The sequence below is a fragment of the Hemibagrus wyckioides genome, linkage group LG02, assembly GCF_019097595.1.
Source record: "Hemibagrus wyckioides isolate EC202008001 linkage group LG02, SWU_Hwy_1.0, whole genome shotgun sequence".
Classification (NCBI taxonomy): domain Eukaryota; kingdom Metazoa; phylum Chordata; class Actinopteri; order Siluriformes; family Bagridae; genus Hemibagrus; species Hemibagrus wyckioides.
The window spans coordinates 6,344,422-6,361,643 of record NC_080711.1 but is presented as its reverse complement, the minus strand read 5'-3'; the positions used below and the strand labels follow the sequence as shown (position 1 = coordinate 6,361,643).

At 37.2% G+C, this 17,222-nt stretch overlaps 2 protein-coding genes across 4 annotated transcripts; both read right to left on the bottom strand.

The window, feature by feature from the left end:
• Positions 1 to 4,100, bottom strand: ypel3 (yippee-like 3). The gene is made up of 5 exons (XM_058419046.1): positions 3,769 to 4,100; positions 2,765 to 2,883; positions 2,615 to 2,658; positions 2,415 to 2,523; positions 1 to 1,156 (listed from the first exon to the last, which is right to left on the bottom strand). Exons 2-5 carry the CDS (start codon positions 2,879 to 2,881, stop codon positions 1,067 to 1,069), a joined length of 360 nt encoding a protein of 119 aa, XP_058275029.1. The 5' UTR covers positions 2,882 to 2,883; positions 3,769 to 4,100; the 3' UTR covers positions 1 to 1,066.
• A 1,545-nt stretch (positions 4,101 to 5,645) lies between these two features.
• gdpd3a (glycerophosphodiester phosphodiesterase domain containing 3a) lies at positions 5,646 to 12,244 on the bottom strand. Of its 3 annotated transcripts, none has more exons than XR_009207508.1 (12): positions 11,922 to 12,243; positions 11,654 to 11,840; positions 9,241 to 9,283; positions 8,951 to 9,086; positions 7,662 to 7,707; positions 7,463 to 7,581; positions 7,241 to 7,330; positions 6,781 to 6,914; positions 6,544 to 6,603; positions 6,278 to 6,329; positions 5,876 to 6,097; positions 5,646 to 5,728 (listed from the first exon to the last, which is right to left on the bottom strand). XR_009207508.1 is itself a non-coding variant. In XM_058419034.1 (12 exons), exons 3-12 carry the CDS (start codon positions 11,790 to 11,792, stop codon positions 5,957 to 5,959), a joined length of 960 nt encoding a protein of 319 aa, XP_058275017.1. In that variant the 5' UTR covers positions 11,793 to 11,840; positions 11,922 to 11,963; positions 12,042 to 12,244; the 3' UTR covers positions 5,646 to 5,956. The 3 variants fall into 3 exon arrangements, 2 of the variants coding, with proteins under 2 accessions (XP_058275017.1, XP_058275003.1); XM_058419034.1 differs by having other exon boundaries at positions 5,646 to 6,097; positions 11,922 to 11,963; positions 12,042 to 12,244; XM_058419020.1 differs by having other exon boundaries at positions 5,646 to 6,097.
• Positions 12,245 to 17,222: the final 4,978 nt, after the last annotated feature.

Below are 17,222 nucleotides of genomic sequence, written 5' to 3'. Positions count from 1 at the left end.
TAACAATTCAGATTTTTATTTATATATTCTGTATTTACATACACTAAAGTCAACAGTCATTCATCACAATGTAACAACACAGCAAGTGATAAAACAAACCTACATGATTTAGCATTTACAGACATTTGCTACTAATTTGCTCAGATTCTAGCATGATCAATTGACTGTCTCTTATATATATATATATATATATTTTCCTCAAGCGAAAGTCACAATCACTTTCTAAATTAAGCTGTAACTGATGTGTCTCGGGGAAACAATGTACACCATCTGGCCTACATCCTACAACCCATTAACATTAACAGGATTCCTTTTATACCATGAAACATTTAAAAAGAAAAATGGCAAAAGATTAAGAGAAACACTTCCACTAGATCACACATACACAATCACACAGCCTCATACACACACAGCCTCATACACAATCACACAGCCTCATACACAATCATACACAATCACACAGCCTCATACACAATCATACACAATCACACAGCCTCATACACAATCACACAGCCTCATACACAATCACACAGCCTCATACACAATCACACACAATCATACAGTCTCACACACAATCATACACATTGCACATTGCCTTCAGTCTCTCAATGTAGTTCACACTGAAATAAAAAAATGATACCTCAAGTGGCAAATACCACAAAATAATGCAGAGTAAATCATTTACCCAAAAACAATCATATCTGCTACCTCGTGCCTTTCAACCTGAACCTAAAACTGCTAAATATCATCACTGGACCTTTCCAATAAAGGTCAATATTTTGCCCAGCCTCGTGAATTACACTAAACAAACTGGATATAAAAAGCTGTATATTTAATTTCCAGCAAAGTTTTGGAGATCAAGTTAAGCTCTGTCTTTTGTTGTTGTTTTTTTTTGTCCATTTCAACTACACAAGAGCTAAACTTTTCATTTGACTGATTTTCAACCACATTTAAATGTAAGACTGATGAACTGGGTTATCGATGATGGAAAAAAAGTGCTCAATAGTAATGCAAATACAAAGTAAAAAAAAAAAGTTTATCATGCTGACGGTGGGCAACGAGAACTTCAGTCCCAGCCGTTGTCCTTTATCATGTGGGAAAGTTCAATGATGTACTTTCCCTCCTTATACTTCTGACTCAACTCGAACGCCTGCTCCTGGAGAGAGACAGAAATAATCATGTCAGAGGTGAAGCACTTTCACACACGGTTAAAGCTCAGAGAGCAACTCACAAAGGGTCTGAGCTCAAGATAATGTGTTTACATGTAGATAAAAAACAAAAACTTCAGGAAAAGTCTGTCAAACATCTTAATTATTTTAGAAATGCTGTATAATTGACATACTTAAATGCATGGTGTTATAGCAAAGAGAGTTTTTCACCCTATATATTTTTGTACAAAATTATATTTTTATTCTAAACATGTTTATAATTTTTATTTAATTCTATTTTATTATAACAGACCGTCAAAAAGTGGATGGTTGTCTATGTGACGAATAAAATGTGAATTTGAGAGCAACACTGGCAGCCAAACCACATAAAATGATTTATCCAAAGATTTGATCTTAATTTGATCATTTTATTTTACATGAAGTACTTAACTAGTAACACTGTAACGGTTGGTTTTCGAATCAGTATCTGAAATAATCAGGAAATGTCTTTGCACCCATGATAAATGCATAACTAACAGGTTTCCTCAGTGTAAACAATATCCATCATGTTGGGTTGAAACTGGCTGCTAAGGAATTTTTGCATGATAAACACTTTGGAGTTTGAATTCTTACACACTGCATGTAATACAATTTTTTATTCAGTGTCTATTTTTTATCCAAACCCACAAGCTGCCTCGTTTCCTTCATCCTCTGCACACATGCACAATGACCTGATTAGTGGCCTAAAGTCTAGGTTTCCTGAAATCCAATCGCATGCAGTTTAGAGGAACACTAAATACCAAAATCAGGTACGTAAGGAATAAGACCCTTGGGGTATGAGGTAGTAAGAAAACCATCTAATAATTTATTTACAGCACATCTTGAAGTGTTTAAGTCCTCTCGCAACAATTTGTGAACACAGTGTTAATTATTAATGAACAAGACAGACGTTTAACTGTTTATAGTTATGTTCAGCGTTGTGGAACATACAAAAGACAAGCAGGTTCCTGTTATTATGTAAGTGGCAACTATAAAAAAAAACGTCCTTCCTTTAACAGCTTCTCTATTTTTCCCCCTCCAAGATAATAAGACATAAGACTCTGCAAAGCCCTGAAAACTCTCCTGTGGTGTAAAAGTTACTGTTACAAAGCGCAGACACCGGGGGCAAAGAAAACTTGCTGTTCTAGAAAATTAAACACCTTCAGAAACAACCATTTAAGAGGCAAAAGACATGTAAACATGTTGTGTTTCGGAGGGTGTGCTTACATATTTCCAGCCCAAAGTGGTGTGACAGTTCTCACAGTAAATATCAGCCACAGCATGAAGCCCAGTCAGCAGTAGCCTCTCCTCAGCTGGACCACAGCCCACATTTACACTGAAATCATCAAGTGGCACAGAATAAAAACATTAACCAAAAGGACACAACGTACTATATGTTACTACTTTACATACACTCAGATACTCACACTGAGTTGAACAGATAGGCACGACCCTGGCTCCCTTGGAAAGACTAGGAAAAATGGAAAAGCTTCTCAATCTTGTGCTCGATAAATGAAGTGATTTTTTTTTTTATATTATGATTAATCGCATCCTCATTTCACTTGATATCAGCTCACCTTGGAGATGAGCTCATCGTGATTGGCTAGGTGGGCACGGCAGTGGACACAGCTGTAACGGCGGTGACAGGAGTCGAGGTACGCCTGGAAAGTTTTGGCTTTAGTCTCTTTCACCATGGCTAGAAGAACAAGAGGAACAGACAAGCGATCAACATCCAGAAATATGAGATCTTCAGAGCAACATTCACATGCAGTGCAATGGTTCGGTCACTGTGCTGGACATCACATATTATCATCATTATTCTCAGAACAATTCTTTTTACTATTGAATTTTTATAGCTATTGACATGCTTGCCTGGACGCTTGAATGAAATAATCTAATACTCAAGAAATGAGCTAATTAATACACATTTCAACAAAAAGCAATCGACCATGTAAATAGTTGTACAGATTTATATTCAGAAAATATCGATCAGTTCATCTGGTCTACACTGACAAAATGAAATGATTTAAAGGATACAAGATGTTACATTTGTGATCTTTGAAACCTTTGCTTTGTGTATTTTATCAGGAGCGTGTGGAAATAATTTTGTGCTACACTTCCGGGTTTAATGATCATCAGGACACACACATACACACACTCGTCTGACCTACTTGGCCAGGTAGAGCTTTCACTACAGCTGTGCTAAGCATGACAGGCTTTCCGTACCATGCCATAATAAAGATAAATTAGTATTGATGTCACATGTAAGGAGATGATTTTTATGGAATAGGACATATGCTATAGATCCTGCGCAACGTCACGGGCCTCAACGCTGCAGCTAAAAACAAACAGTCTGCAATGCAAACACGGTAACAAACCAAAAAGACATTAGATTAGCATGTCGGACATTTATATTACATGTTAATAATGCGACGGATTTCTGTGGATAGTTGTGCATATTGCAAAAGCAAGCTTTGGAGACAAAGCGGAAATAAACAATAAATAAATAAATAAACAGAGCGTCCACGAGACAGTCAGGATCCAGGAACCAGCGGCTTGCTGAACATTAAAACAGACTCACCTAAATGTGAATAACTCGCGATGGCTGAGGTATAAATCCTATAATTAAATACAAAAAGCACTCAGTCAGCTGAAAGGCATGAGAAGTCGAGGTTGTTATGAAATGCTCAACGTCACTCCGATTTTTTTCCCCCAAAACAAGCAAACAAGCGTGCGCCACTGCAGAGTCCCTCCTCTTTCCTCTTTCACTGTCCGCCTCCAAGCCACCTTAAAACTCTGAACCGATTAAAACAACAACAACAACAACAACAACAACAACAACAGTTAACGCACGATAAATGTCGACACGCGATCGCACGATCGACGACGTAAACCAAAATATTTACACTTTGACGCTTGTTTACCGCGCCGCCTTAAATAATTTCACCGACGTCACGTGCCGCAGAAGTGCGCCACCTTCGGCCAATCAGGACCGAGAGAACGAATCCCGAGAATACGCTCAGCCAATCAAACGCGGGCTTGCGTGTGACTTAACGCTTTCGAGAGCAGTCAAAACATGAAGTTTTGCAATCAACACGTTAAACAAACAAACAAACAAAAAACCCTGAAGATATAAAGATAATCACATCGAAATGGATTCATTTCTAATAATAAAACACTTTTTTAAAAATAATGTATTGATGAACGACAAAATCATTTAAAGTTACGTGTAATGTCATGGAGACAAGTCTGTTCTTATTGTCACTTACATAATTAGTTAATAGCAGCTACATTGTAGGGGCAATAGTATATGGACACCTCACCATCACATCCATGTATGTTTGTTGAACATGTCATTACAGATTTAGTCCCCCTTTGCTAAAAAAAAAAAAGAAAAAAAAAAGGGTCTGCTCGTCTGTGAAGGCTTCAGCTAGATTTGTGGAGTGTGGCTGTGAGGATTTGTGTTCATTCAGAAACAAGAACATTATTGAGTTCAGGCACTGAAGTCTGGGGAGAAGTCGGTGTTTCAGTTCCAGTTATGCTGAGGTCAGAGACTTGTGTTCGTCTGCACCAGCCTTGACAAACCTTGTCTTCATGGAGCTCACTTTGTGCACCGGGGCATTGTCATGCTGGATCAGGTTTGGGCATCTTAGTTCCAGTGAGGAAAAAATGTAATGCTACAGCATACAAAGACATTCTATACAATTCTGTAGCAGCTGTTTAGGGAAGATTTGTGTGATGGTTAGGTGTCGACAAATATTTGGCCATATAGTATATCAAACAGTCGTTCCTTCAGCTCTCATGGATTTAATAGTATAGCTTGTTATGTTACAGGAGAGCACAAAGTCCTCTGTTTCCTATATTAATAAACATATTTACTGTTACAAAACACTGACACTGGAGACCAAAAATGCTAAATAAACATCTCCTTACAGAATATATCCACATCATAGATTATACATTTTATTACTCTGTAAATTATTCGACATAAATTATGTAGATCGTCTGCCATACAATTATCTCTGAATGAATCGTTACTATAGAAACAATAACATATTAGAGGCCATTAATGTAAACTGGTTACTTCAATTACAGCCAGAACTACTGACAGAGCTGCTGGTAAGGAAATTTAATAAACACCTTCAGACTCAGTTGTATTGTGCATTGTGATATTAATCTATTAATCTGACAGTTTTGATACAGTTAAACGTTATTGCATTAAAAAAGTGTTAGATGTAACATAACATGATTTGGTTCAGTGCCCCTTATTATCATTTCATGAAAAGTCATTGTTTTACTCTTGTAAAACTATGATGTAATCCAGGGCCTCGCTGCACACATGCTGCACATGCTGAGTTTATGAGAACTGTTGTCTCTGTGTTGAAATGTGACATGTGATTTGAACAATGTATTCCTGAGAGAATTGCAAAATCCAGGAATGATTCTTCTGTTCTTGAGAATAGTTTAGTTTTGCTTTATTCCATTGGACACTAATATTCCCCAGAACCCCATGTTCTCACAAAGGTGATGAAATCTGCACTCTGGAGCAAAACCAAAAGAATTTCTAATCAGTGTACAATCTAGTAGACAGGGAAGTCAGTCGGTTTATAATATGAACAAGGGTATTAAAATCAATATTGTAGATCTAACAATATATATATATATATTTATTTACATTTGAAACAAACCTTTAATCATTTAAAAATAATTCTCACTACTATTCTTCTTCTTCTTCCTCTTACTATTATTATTATTATACAGTGCAACATTCATCTTGTCAATCTTGTGGCCTGTCTGTGCCTCCTAAGGTAGTCTGCTAAGAGAGTGGGATAATCAGTCATGACTCCAGTTGCTCCCGCTGCAAAAGCAGCCTCGATGTCCCGTTCTTCATTACAAACAAACAGATGGATCTAAATGACATGAAAAGAAAGAAAGAAAGTAAGAAAGAAAGAAAGAAAGAAAGAAAGAAAGAAAGAAAGAAAGAAAGAAAGAAAGAAAGAAAGAGAAAAATGTAGAGATAAAATTGCTAAAATAGAATTTGGCCATAATGGAAGACACAAAATTAAAAAAAAATGGATTTATTTCCATACTTGAATTCCTCTGTCTTTAAGATGCTGAAGCAATGCTTTCCTCAAAGTCAACCTATAACAAACAGATAGATAGATAGATAGATAGATAGATAGATAGATAGATAGATAGATAGATAGATAGATAGATAGATAGATAGATAGATGGAGAGAGAGAGAGAGAGAGAGAGAGAGATACATAGATACATAGATAAATATAAAATAGCAAAAGTTCTACATGAAGATTTCTGTAGTTTACACTGCTTATAAAGTGTTTATTGTGTAAATACTTTTGAATGAGAGAGATAACCCATCGGTTCCTAAGAATGCCAGGCTCTGGAATGTAAGTCCTGAAAAGAAAAATATAAATTAATAAATGACTAAACCCTCCTCAAATACTGTAATGCCTGACATGGCCAGAGATATTGTATAGTCACCATGTACACATTTAAAAATACACAATATACACTAACTATACAATTAGAGTATAAGAGTAGAAAAATGATGTTGAATAATAAAACACATACGTGTTGAAGATTTGGGGCAGGTAGTACTGCAGGAAACTTTCACCCAATGCAACGAAGGGCAAAAGGCCTGTGTAGTAAAGCAGGAGTAACTGTATGCCACGCGTCACTGTGAACATGTAAGGCATAGTGGAATTCTAGCCAAGCCAACACAGAAAATGAGAGAATAAGACACAGGAAAAGGATCAGAAAATCTGTGAAGTGGATAAAAAAATTCTCAATGAAAGTGATTGTCAGTGAATTCGGTGAGTATTTTGCTGAAGCCAACAGTTTTGTAAAGACACGTGAATTTCCACACATCTTTTCAAACCATACAAGCCATTACATTTTTCTAAAAGCTGTTTTCTGGATCTCTGAGTCCTGATTTGTTGGATGCTGAAGAATCATATCATTTGTTTATCATCTCCATTTTACAAAGTCTGCGGCACCACAGTGTTACAGAAGCATGCGTTATTACACACACCACTTTACAACATTCCTTCATGATCGTTGACTCCATAGATGCCCAAACTGTGATGTCCTCTCGGTCATACTTCTTAACAAGACCAGATACCTGAGAGAAAAAAACAAAGAAGAGCAGACTGATGTCATGTGGCATAAGATTTACGACAAATGAAAAAATTATTTGGGCAGGAGTTAAAGTAGGAACAAGCCTCTGAAATCCAGCTTAGGTATGAACTCCCACCTTTTCAATCAGCTCTGTGTTGAACTCTTTCACCTCGATGTTCACGGGCATCTTTGGAAACTTGCGGAAGACGTCTTCTAACAGGACAAACTTTCTGTCCGAGCCAGTGCTGTAGTGACCTGCAGCAGTGTGTGTTAGAAATGAATTACAATTATCTATATATATATGTGTGTGTGTGTGTGTGTGTTTGGAAACCCACCTGTGTAAAAGGTAACCTCGAGTTGTTCCTTATACGGTGGTAGCTCCTGGAGAACAATCATTAAAAATAAGATCATCCATCATGAAAAATGTTTATTCTATTATTACAAGTAGCTACAGTATTTCACTGGTGACATTCTGCCACTTGGACAAGAATCATCACATAAATGCCTGTCTTTTTTTATGCTGTACACTTCTGAAGTAAATGATCATCTGCATTCCTTGAGGTTATAAAGATTTTACTTCGTTCCTGTGTATTACTATTTGCAAGCATTCCATTCATGTCTCATGAGATTATTTATAGTTTGTTTGATAGTTTGAGACAATTTAAGAGCTGTTTATGATTAATGATAACCGAAAGTATGAAATGAAAACTAGAGTGGAAAAAAAACTTATTAGGAAACTTATCTCCTTCAAAACAGGAATAATATAAAATGTAATAATAATAATTGAAATGAAACTTAAAATAATAATAAATGAAAGTGTGATTTTTGTTGTTGTTGCACAACATTCATATGGCATAGGTTCTAGTTTTTGTGGACAGTTGAGCTTCTCTGGAAAAATATGCCTACTTTTTAATAATCATAATCCATCCACCTAATAACCAATTTTCTTTAAACAGGGTCATGGGATGAGTGAAGCCTAGGGTTTGACCATCACACACCCATTTATACACTACAGACAATTTAGAGATGCCAATCAGCCTACAATACATATCTTTGGAGGAAACCAGAGAACCTGGAGGAAAACCCTAAAGGATGGTGAGAATATTTAAACTCCACACACACTTAGGAACAGGCTGGAATTGAATCCTGGACATGCAAAGCAAACATCATGCAAAGCATTAAGTGCTATAAAAAATTCTAGTTAAATTCATTGTCTGCAACTAAACACCCGTTTCATGTTACAGAAACAAGTAAGTATGTTGGGCAATATTTACTATATGTAATTATAGCATTAGTTTTCAAGTGAATAAAAACATTAAGATTAGAATATATATATATATATATATATATATATATATATATATATAAATCTATATCTTCCCTATTTCAATACTATTCTGTATTACTGGGTAACTTTGTGAAGATTCACACCATAAAATCCAAATGAAGTCCACTACAAAAAGGGGGGTGAATACTTATGCAAAGCACTGTATATATCCTCCTCATGAACAAAGGAAGTATAACACACTCAGCACTTGGTTTTGCATCTACAGTACACATTTAACAGAATAATAGAAGTTTCTTTCATTTGAACTCTTTTTCTCAACTCATTTGAACCCCTGACCTCTAAGTTTAGATCGGCGATGTTGGCGTCGAGCCCAGTCTGCCTGAGGAGGTTCTCATCATGCGATACAATCACGTGGCCATCTCGAGTAAGGTGGCAGTCCAGCTCGAGCATCTCTGTGCCCACCTCCACTGCGCTGAGGGAGAAGAAAGAGTTCGAAAGACATCAGCAGTGATAAACAGGAGGAGGTGGCTGATGTAGCGCGGTATATATTACATAAATAATAGATCACTGACTCTTGCTATAAGAAGGAGTTTATATGACCTGATCTGAGATGAGGGATTACTCACTGTGTGAAAGCCTCCATGGTGCTTTCGATTCTCTCACCAGAACCTGGAAAAGTCAGAGATGCCTAATATTAAAAATTCATAGCAATTAATAAAACTCCTAGCTGTACCTGAAGCCTTACTATGTCCTAGTATATCCTATATACATCATTCAATACAATATGACCATTTACAGCATAATTTCATGTACTGATGATATTTTATCAACTAGGCAAAGTTCAGTATAAAGAGCAGATACAGTATAAAGAGCTGTTTATGTTATGCTTATCCTATACAGGGTGGCTGGGAACCTGGAGTCTATCCCAGGGGACTTGAGGCACAAGGTAGACGACACCCTGGACGAAGTGCCAACCCAAGACAGGGTACAAACACATTCACACACTATGGACAATTTAGAGATGCCAATCAGTCTACTCAGGGAGGAAACGGAGTACCCAAAGGAAACCCGTGAATCACAAGTAGAACATGCAAATAGAACCCCCAACCCTGTAGGTGCGAGGCAAACGTGTTAACCACTGGTCGCCCATTATCCTGTCGCCGGTTCACCACTGTTCCTTCCTTGGAACACTTTTGATAGATACTGACCACTGCAGACCAGGAACACCCTACAAGAGCTGCAGTTTTGGAGATGCTCTAACGCAGTGGTCTAGCCATCACAATTTGGCACTGGTCAAACTTGCTCAAATCCTTACGCTTGCCCATTTTTCTTGCTTCTAACACATCAGCTTTGAGGACAAAATGTTCTCTTGCTGTCTAATATATCCCACGGACTAACAGGTGCCATGATGAGGAGATCATCAGTGTTATTCGCTTCACCTCTCACTGCTCAGAATGTTATGTCTATTCAGTGTAGACCTGTAATAACTGTAGATACAAGGAACAGTAGGATTAATTCAGTGAACTGCACACCTGTTACATCATGACATTCATGCGCTTTTTTTATTCTGATAAGAGAGTAACGCAGCCAGTCATAACCTCCGTACTTCGATTGTGCAAACACAGCCTCACTAGCCTTTTTTCCACATAAGATCACAAAGTAAACATATTTCACAGGGGAGCGGTTTTTCAAGTCTCAGCTCTGCCACTCCCATGGATTACATTATGGCTTTGTAACACCCTTTAACCCAGCTAATATGAGCTGTTTGATAATTCCTTAATGACTTTAGCTACAAGCACTAAATTAAATCGGAAAACTTGCAGTATATGGGGTCATCAGGAGATTAAGAATGCTAGATCAGCGTTACATGAATCTATAGGGCTTGAGGAACTTTACAATGTTTCTGCTGCTCGTTCTGGGCTGATTACTGATCCTGAGCAAATCTGTTGCATTCTGTCATGCTAGGTGAGGACAAAGTAAAACCAGGTGAGACTTTCAGACAAAATGAATCCATGTGAGACATCACAGAATGAACAGACAAACACCACATGGGACTTTCATCAGAAAATGTAGAACTAGGATAATAGTTATTATGCATCAGATCATTTTTTTCCTCTTTTTCCCTGACATAATCAGCTCTTACACTTGGGTTGCGAGTTATTTGTAGTTTGAGGTTGTAATGTGTATTAGTGCAAGTTTTCACTGTACCCTTCATTAATTGGTCAATTAAACTGAAAGCTGAAAGAGGTTTATCCACTTTTGTGTTTCCCATAAAGAATTATTCATTTCTATGTCACTTAACATGAACAGAAAGTCATTTTTCAAGGGTTAGGTTAATGGATGGAACATCCAGGAATATTAAACTAGAATACATTAAAAAGACTCATGTAATTAAATATGATTATATGTGAACATCTTTCCCAAAACTGTCCAATATTTGAATTTCTGGATTGTGTCCCAATAAGATGATAAGTAGGTGAATCTGTAGAACTGTGCTCTCTTCACAACTAGGTCCAATTCACAAAACAGTGCATTTTTTCCCCCAGGATTGTCATTTGTGTATCGAAAATACAAATCCAATTTGACTCAAATCCAGATTAGACTCTGTCCAGAATAAAGCTTCAGGAAGTTACTTCTTATGAATGAAACTATTCCAGTTTCACAACATACAAATGACAAACCCTAATCATAATGCACTGTGTTCCGTGTCATGTGCGTTAAGAAATACAGCAAGCTACAAGTGCAGCATCCCGTCAGATTTCTTACAAATGCAAAGTTAGTGGAGTCATTTCTATAACTTCACATCATGTTTGCTTCAGTCCTAAATCTGAAACAGGTCATATCATCATGTGGATGGTGAGTGACATATAAATATATAGTGTAGGGTAAATCATTCACATCATTCAGGGTAAAAACAACTTCACATGAACAAGTGAAATCATTAACTTCACTTCACTGTGTACGTTCTCAGCTGTCAAGCTGACACAGGGATTAGTGAATTGAACACATGTCCTGGACCAGGAAGGTGAGACACCTTACCTCCTCTGTGTGAGATGTGTGTGCAGTGGAAGGCGGTCCGCTTCTTCTTGTGCAGGATGTGTGGATTCTTCAACAGGTAGAGGGACACTATGGTGTACCCCCCTACTGCTGGGAGCAGGTAATACATGAAACTGGACATAATTTCCACAGTCTGTCAAGCCCAAGGAATCCAGAGAGTGACAAGTCACTGCAGGAAAAGAATTCAGCCGTCAAAAAAAAAACCCAAGGCCGATTTGTGTTTGGCATTAAGAAAGTATTTCCAGATTACCTGATTCAGATTTCTCCTTCGTGTGTCCGCTTGATGCTTTATCTTCACAGATAAAGAGAGACAGAGAGACAGTTTAGACACTGATCCCAAAGACCTTTCATACTCTCTTTCACTGCTGACCTGTTTTCTGTCTTTCTGTACACCTTCCTTTTCCCCTGTATATCTCCCCTCCTTCTTGCCAGCCCTCCTCCAGAACTAGTCAAACCAGACCAAAAGCCTGAAAAAAAAGAAGCACTCCTTAAACATAGGCCATTAAACATAAATGTTGCAACAGTTCTCCTCCTCTTTAGGCATGCTCTCTGTGGATGTGTGTCTGGGATTAGTGTAACATTGATAGTGGTTAGTCAGTGACAGCCAGCAGCCCTTTCTCTCCTTCTGTTGTCCCTCCTTTCCTGTATATATGAGTGTGTGTGTGTGTGTGTGTGTTTGTGTTTGTATAGCCACTATTGAGGTAGAAATGTGCTCATAATGATATGCAGGAGAAGTTAGAGAAAGAGAGATACAATTTGTGACAGCCTTTGTGTGTGTGTGTTTGTGCATGTACACATGCAGCTTTGTAAAAGAATGTATGTTTTATTGTTCAGGTTTCATCGCTCGTGTCTGAGGGTTTGTATCACATCTGAATTTGCATGTGTGAAGTTCAAATAAAACTGCTAAAAGAGGGCGTGACTAAGTTCACTTCTAAGTTGTTGACTTGGTTCCAAAGTTCTTGTTGCTGACCAGATTTCATTATATAGTCTAGGGTTAGAGTGGTTACTCTATGATAAATCCAGGAGATCTATCTATCTATCTATCTAGAATAGAATAGAATAGAATAGAATAGAATAGAATAGAATAGAATAGAATAGAATAGAATAAACTATCTATCTATCTATCTATCTATCTATCTATCTATCTATCTATCTATCTATCTATCTATCTATCTATCTATCTATCTATCTATCTATCTATCATATGAACAGTTATTTCTAATGAGTAATAGATATTGAACAAAGGCTGTCACAAATTGTATCTCTCTTTCTCTAACTTCTCCTGCATATCATTATGAGCACATTTCTGCCTCAATAGTGGCTATACACACACACACACACACACACACACACACAACAAACATACAAGTCAACATTTCTAAAGTAAAACTTTGTGTTAGTCAGCAGATGGTTTCTATTGTGTGGATTTGTAGAGAAAAGCTGACAGGCTACATATACAGAACTACACACACACACACACACACACACACACACACACAGAGAGAGAGAGAGAGAGAGAGAGAGAACAAACTTATCTATAAATAGCTAAGCACTTCATTTAATCTCAGCTTGCTAACAACATAGCTAGCTACTTAACTTAGCTGTCGCTGGGTAGCTGACTAGCATTAAACAAAACATTAACTGATGTACGTTTGTAAATAACTACATTACAGCATACATTTTTATTACGTGACTCAATAAATGACTCACAGGCCATTTTACAAAGGTTAACATTAATGAGAAACTCATTTACCAAGAAAATCATTGCATCTGTGTTTTATTTTAAATTTTAACTTCACCACATTTACTCACATTTTTATCCAAGCTGAGATCTTCTCTGTGATCTAGACTGCAAGTAGCTAGCTTTCTACAGACAGTTAATAGCTTTTAGCATAACAGTTTGTGTTAAATAAAAGTAGTGTAAAAGCTAGTCTCTGATTATTTAGCCTACAAGCACAGGATTGTAATGCTAATTACGCTGATTCTTCTTCTCTTCTTCTTCAATTTTTTTAAACACCTAAAGACTTTTAATAAACCCAAGTGCAGAAATTTCCGAACTAAGATTGAAATAATTAAAATATGGTCAACTCTCACAATGTAAACAGTGTTGGCAATAGTGATGTGAAAAATGTCACTCGGTTCATGACACTAAAAAGACTTGATTTTATTTTAGAAGAAGAAGAACTGTGGACACAAAGCCTTTATAATTGCCACACATATATTACAGCACAGTGGAATTCTTTTCTTCGCATATCCCAGCTGAGAAAGTTGGGGTCAGAGAGCAGAGGCAGTTATGATACATTGCCCCTGGTAACCCCAGGGTTAAGGGCCTTGCTCAATTGCTCAGCAGTGGTGCTGGGGCTTGAACCCTGATCCTCCAATCAACAACCCAGATGATTGATTGATTGATTGATAGATAGATAGATAGATAGATAGATAGATAGATAGATAGATAGATAGATAGATAGATCTCACTTGAGCCATTTAATATTACTTTATTTGTTGTTCAAGTCATAATATTTCAGGGAACATAGAAATAAATGAAAATTTAAAATAAAAATGAATGCAAAACAAATTAATAAATAAATAAAAAATAATCATATACTTGATTATTTACTCTCGATCAGTTATCTTTCATTCCATGCAGTGAAACAGTCATGAACGTATGTATGACATGAGACAGAACTGCTCACAAAAGGTAAAGGAGCAGCCAGACGTACGTATGCGTTAAGGATGATTTAGGATCAATTATTTTTCCACATTTCCGGTATTTTGATTAATTGTGTGCTTTTGTATGTTGCTGAAAACTGAGATACACTATATTGCCAAAAGTTTGAGTTCAGGTATTGTTTTTCAGGGGTTGGGCTTGGGCTTAGTTCGTAACTCGTAATGCTTCAGCATACCAAGACATTTTGTTCAATTTCATGCTCCTAACTTCATGGGAACAGTTTGGGAATGACTCCTTCCTGTTCCCATACGACTGCACACCGGTGTACAAAGCAAGGTCCATAAAGACATGGATGAGTGACTTTGGTGTGGAGGAACATGACTGGCCTGCACAGTCGGTTGAGTCCTGACCTCAACCTGATAGAACATTATTGAGATGAATTAGAGCGGAGACGGCAAGACAGGCCTGACCTCACAGATGCGCTTCAAGGGGAATTGTCAAAAATTCCCATAAACACACCCCTAAACCTTCTGGAAAACCTTTTCAGAAGAGTTGAAGCTGTTATAGCTACAAAGGGCAGGCCAACTCCATATTAAATTCATGCGCATATAAAGGCAGACATCCCAGAACTTTTGGCAATATAGTGTATCTGATAAATATACACAATATGTACATCTATGAAATTCTGTATTTATTTTACCATTTTGTCACATTATTCATCATTATTTCTCTTTATTATTTACAGGGCTTAGAATTATTTGAGCTCAGTTTAAATGCTAAATAAAATGTCTGTGTCTAAAGACCAAAAGTATACAGCGGTTTATGAAGCATCCAGCAAGATTCTGACAATTTGAGACACCAGACCTCCAAAATGAAAGTCTTAGGACTCTTTAGAGATACAATCATTTACAGTTCTTAAACCCTTTCATGCGGTGAGCGGCTTTGCCAGAACATGCCACGGAAGCTGTAAGAGCAGTTGAACTGGGTGAACAACTGGAGGACACGACCCCTGACAGCTGAGAGAACCTCACTAAGACTGCTTTTATCAGCTCAATATACTGCTAAGAGTAACTCAGCATTGCTTTGAAATGTTTAGAGCACTAAAATAACGATCGGCGAGTTGTGTTATTGCTAGATCATGGCTCGGCCTGAGCAGGGCCATGTGAGTGTGTTTGCCTCTGGATTCCTGATCCTCAGCACAGCCAGCAGCAGCTGTTGAGACATGCCATGCACTCGAGTAGAAACAGGACAAATAGTCCAACTTAACATGCACAATATATCCCTCAAACTCGGGTGTAATACCATGGATTGATCAGGCTTGTGGTATCTGGGTATGAACATCTTAATAGCTCTTGTTTCCCTCCCACACACACACTTTAAATCTTTGTATCTGGCATCACCTAAATAATAAGCAAGATTAAAAATCTGGCTAGAAAATATTTAGACTTCAATGTTACATTGAAATTCACTTTAAATATTGAAGTCAGGCAAAATAGAAGAGAATTAGTTACTTCACTGTAATATTTGTAGCCTAAAGTAACTGGCTGTATAACAAAAAGGGACAAGGAAATGTATTTACACCTCCTTGATTTTTCCTCAGTCTGTTACTACAGAGCGATATCTGAACAGTTTTATTTATCTGAACGATTATCAAATAAATGCTTTACTGATAAGGAAAAGGCGACTCAGACTTTTATAAAGTCTTATACTTTTCATTAGGATGCCAGAAACATTAGGGAACAAAGGCTTCCTTGTTTATGGGATATATCTGGATGTTACGGTAATAAATTCATGTGCACACTTACTATGAAAACCTTAGAAACATTTTCTAAAAAATCAACTGAGTGATATTACAGACAGGAAAATGGATTGAAACTGATGTTTTCTGCAACCGAGATGAAAACATTCAAAAGAAAAAAAAAATGCAACACACACCACATTACAGTATCAGGTATTTTATTTAATATATGTATATAAGTCTGTTTCTTTGTTAATTGTTTAATTCATAATACCCAGAAGCATGTACATACACTAAAACCATCCGTGGATCATACCTCTTGACAATCTACTCATATCTTTAAATCATCTTTTAAAATAAACCCTTAAAAGATTCGGGGGGGACGGGACAAAAATAGATTTCCAATAGAGTGACGACACACCCGATTAATTCACAGAGAGAGAGAGAGAGAGAAATGAAAGGAAGGGGGGGAAAAAAAAAAAAAAAAAGAGTTAAAGTCTTACATCCCTTTTTCAGTTCTTAAAAAAGATTCATCAATATAACAGCAATAATTATAAGAACAGCCATTAAAAGGATGTTATTAAATCTGCCTCATTTGTAGGTCTCAAATCGTATACTGTTTGTGTGAGAGATGGATATCTGTAGGTGTGTGTTGTGTGATTGTTCAGTCCCTATGGTCCCATTTTTGTAAATAAGCGATACATCAACAACGCGGCATAACAAGTTTCCTTGGTAATGATTTGTTCCCCTCGGCTCAGTGAGCGGCGCGGAGTTCGCTCGCAGTGAGAGGACGCAGAGGAAAATAAAAAAAGCAGCTCCAAGCTGAAACAGACAGACATGCAGACACAGACATGGGGATGCAGCCCGACCATCTGTGCCTTCCTGTCCCACAATGCACCAACAAAGCAAGAGGGGGAAAAAAAAAAATAAAATAAAGCAGAGTGCCGTAGAGGAGAAAAAAGAAAGCGGGACCCCGAATGGAGTGAGTACTACAGGGGTTATGTCACGTCTCCATCGAGCAAAAAAGACAGGAAAGAGGACAGAGCAAAAAACTGCACTAGATACTTATATTCATTTATATTATATATATATTATATATATTATATATATATATATATATATATATATATATATATATATATATA